General features: G+C 56.8%; 1 protein-coding gene across 1 annotated transcript in view; it reads left to right on the plus strand.

Annotated features, from left to right (window-relative positions):
* The window catches only part of LOC104271382 (agrin-like), a gene marked incomplete at its 5' end in the record, with an annotated part of 10,890 nt that overhangs the window by 4,114 nt on the left and 2,983 nt on the right, over nucleotides 1-3,793 (plus strand). Inside the window, 1 exon segment of the mRNA XM_009866031.1 lies at nucleotides 678-767. Within this exon segment, the coding sequence (XP_009864333.1) occupies nucleotides 678-767 (90 nt within the window).

A 3,793-nucleotide genomic window follows, 5' to 3' on the forward strand; every position in this document is an offset into this window, starting at 1 on the left:
AGCGGTGAGGCTGCTCCAGTAATGAGCTGGCAGTGGGACAGCAGCCGCTTAGGCCAAGCCTGAGGTCTTGTCCTTGTTGTGGTTGCTGGGTGGGATCCAGGGGAGACATTTTTGGGCTGACACTGTTGTGCATCTCGGAAGCTGGGGCTGTGCCATTTCTCAGAGATGCGTGCGGCTGGGCAGATGCTGCTGCCACGGGGAGCCCCCAGCCCTGTCACCTCCTGATCCTGGCTTATGTCGCTGTGCCCACTGGAAGCAGCCTGGGGCAGGGTAAATGTGGTTTGGTGCTGTAGCAGATTCACCTGGAGGGCCTGAGCAATGCCTAGCTGCCTCCAGATGAGGGTTTCTTTCCTGCTGCCTCCCTGAATTTAGTGCTTGGGCCATCACCAAGCCCAGATTCCTCCCCAGCTTCAGCTGGGAAAGCAACAAGGGTGCAGTTTTCGTGACAGTTGGCTGCAAAAACAGGGAGACTGTCTGAACTCATGGGCTCTAAAGCCAGAGCAAACCTCTTCAGGGACTTGCTTGGAGTGCCACCGTGGTGATATGCCCCACAGGATGGCAGGTTTGTGCAGGCCTTCGTCCTGTTACGAATGTTCAGTGTGAAGGGGGATTTTCTGGTCTCCAAGGACAGACAGGTCATGCTACGTTGCCTGACAGCTCTTCTTTTTCCCACCTCCAGTGATCATTGAGAAGGCTGCTGGAGATGCAGAGGCCGTTGCTTTTGATGGTAGGACGTATATGGAGTACCACAATGCCGTGACAAAGAGGTAATTTGGCTGCTGAGCTGAAGCAAGGTCGAAACAAGGTGATAGGGCTTGTTGTTAGCAGGAGGAAGAGCTAAGGTCAAAGAAGTCCAAGTGCAGCGGTAAAGGGAAGGGCAAGCCAAGCTGGGGCCATGAGAAATCACTTCCAGCCCTTACCTCTGAAGCTGCCCCTTCTCCAGCATCTGCTCCACCCTGACACCCTGGGCTGGGAGTATGTGTTTGCACCCTGTGGTCTTTGTGGCCGTGCTGGTCCCTGGGGCTTCTCTCTCCAGACAAGCAGAGTCCTCGCCGTAGCTGCTGACCGAGCTCCTCTTCAGCCTCTAGGCTGGATATTTCTCCCACGGGAGACTCTCAGTCTGCTGCAGTCTGGCTCAGTACCTTTCCTCAACTCTGCTCCTACAGTCCCCGTGCTTCATCCCCCAGCTCCGTGGCACTGGGGCAGGGTGTGGGATTTAGGCTCTGTCCATCTGCCTCCTACACCCTCAGGTTCCCCCCTGCCTGGGGAGGGTGTCGAGCTTTTGTTTGTCGAGCCGTTTGTCGCTCTCCTGTCTGTCTGTCTGTCTCTTCTCAATGTCCTTGTTCCTTTGCTTTCAAGCCACCTGACCAATGAGATTCCCGCGTAAGTACAGTCCTCCCCGCAGCCCCTCCACCACATCTCCCATTGCCACCCCCCTCCTCCTCCAGCCCACCCTGCCAGGAACCCGCTGTGGGAGGGGGAATAAGGGCGCTCACCCAGGGGTCTGCCCTGGGCAGGCGTGTTCCCACTTCAGAGCGAGGAGTACACGGGCACTGGCCACAGCTCTGGCAGCTTCGGAGCTGCGCTGAAAAAAAAAGTCCCAGCAGCTGCAGCTCAGCTCTAGTTTAAGAAGGGTTTCTTCCCCAGAGAGGACTTGACAGCTGTTGATTTGCTGTCTGTCCTGGTGAGTGGCTGCAGTGGAAGAGAAGCACTGATCCACCTATTCCCCACTGGGTGGGGGAGAGTTTGAGTGATACCTGCCTGTCACATCCCCATTTCACCTCATTTTCTGCAGGCTGGGGTCAGACAGAGGCTGAGCTGCGTGCATGCGTGCTTGTCGACACCTGGGGAGCCGCAGAGCCCGTCAGCTGCGCGTTCGCAGCAGTCTTGGGGCTTGCTCTGGTGTTTTGGAAAGGGCTTTCTAGGAGCCAAGCATCCCCCTAAGCTAGACAGCGAGAGGCATGTAGGTGCCTGCACAACAGCTCTGCCATGTGGCAGTGTCCAGCTGTCCCTCTGCACAGACATGAGCCACATCCCTAGAGATGAGCAGAAAGCTGCTGCCTTCGCGTCCTGCCTCTCCCAGAGCTCTGCAAAGGGAAGGTCACCGTTCCCAGCCTCCTCCCAGCCTGAGCCTGCCCATTTTGTCTGTGCATGCCCCGTCTTGCAGGGGAGCTTAGCACTTCTCCCCAGATCTCTCTGCTGGGATTTGGCAGTGGCACTCGCTAGCCCTGCCAGGGCTGAGGGACCCATTGGGCTGCCCATAAAAAGTAGTTTCTCCTGCCTCCAGGCGGACACCAGGGTGTGCCTTGAGCAGAACGAACGCTCCAATTGCTACACGGGGCTCTGCTGGCCATGACATGCCCATGGGTTGTTTTTTTTTTTGGACATACATTTTTATATGTACATCTAGTTAGAGCCTGTAGCCCCTCGCGCTCGCAGGCGGTGCCAGCAGGACAGCTGTAGCCCTGGGTTTCCCCTTCTCCACGCACACCCTGCTGCCCGAGTGCCCCAAGGCTGACTCAGAGACCCTTACGTGTCGTCGGTTCAGCTGTCTGCCTAGATGGGAATCTGTTCTGCCGCATCCCAAAAAACCAGCCTGAAACCTGCCTGCAGGGCTTCTCAGGTAAAGGTGCTGGTGCAGGGCCTTGCGCCAAAAGCTCCTTTCTCCCAAAAGCGTTGCCCCGTGTCCAGTCCGTGCTGGGCAGTGTTGGGTGATCAGCAGGAGCGCTGATAGTCCTGACCCAGGAGACTGTTGCAGACACCGCTGGGACAGGGCTGTCCTCACTCATTGGCATTGTTATTCTCACCTCAGCTAAGCAACAACTTGCAAACTTGTCTCTCAGCCCTAAGGCTGGGGGCTGAGGCTCACGCTGGGCAGTTTTCTCAGCTTTTTGTAGTTTGAAGGGCTGTCGCTGCTGAGCAGGGCTGTTCCCTGCCTGTGAGCGGGATGGGAGGGAAGGGTCTGCTCCTCCGCGCTGTCCCGCGCTTATCGCACGCTCCCCTTTCTTCCCGCATCTTGAGTCCCGAAGCGCTGGACTATCCTGCGGAGCCCAGGTGAGTCTGTGCCAGGCTTTCAGCTCGTGTGTCTCGTGCTCTGCTCTTGCTGCCTCAGCATGTCTCTGTCTCTGTGCGTGTGTTCTGTGTGTCCGTGCCCTTGGCTTTTTATTTATAAGGGGTACAGCTCTGCGCATCGTGAGAGTAAATGGGAAGGATGCGCTGTCCTTCCAGCATAGGAGGCTCCAGCTCTGGCCCTCGCTTCTCAGGGACCCAGACAGCAAATAGCCATGGGTGAGGAGAGAGGCTGAATTACCTTGACAGTGCAGCCCTCGTCCAGCCCTTTGGGCACAGTATCCCTTGGGAATAAAAAGCTCTCTGTGTTGTCTGGTCTGTGTGTGCACATGTGTCAGTAGCGTGTCTAGGAGCATCCCAGGAGAGCGGGTGGCAGCTCCGTGTGCGACGTCACCTGTTGCCAAGACCCTTTTGCTTGTTCCGAAAGGAAAGGAGCGAAGATGGGGATGCCAATGTGACGGAAACCCCGTCCTTCCTTCCTTCCCCTGTTGCGAAAAAGACACCATGTGTAGGAGAAAGAAGGCTTTGCTGCCTTTAGGAACAGAGCGGAGGCAAAAGCAAAACTTGTGTGTCACAGCAGGGGTTGATGCGTCTCAACCTTGTGCTCCATGGGAGGCAAAAGCAAGGGGCAGTAGCCCCAGGCTCTGTCTCTGGAGCTTCCAACTGGATGTTGGGGAAAACACTTCACACCCAGAACTGTGCAGCCCTCGCTTAGGTCAGCAGG

The sequence above is a fragment of the Apaloderma vittatum genome, unplaced genomic scaffold (genome assembly GCF_000703405.1).
Source record: "Apaloderma vittatum isolate BGI_N311 unplaced genomic scaffold, ASM70340v1 scaffold36233, whole genome shotgun sequence".
NCBI lineage: Eukaryota > Metazoa > Chordata > Aves > Trogoniformes > Trogonidae > Apaloderma > Apaloderma vittatum.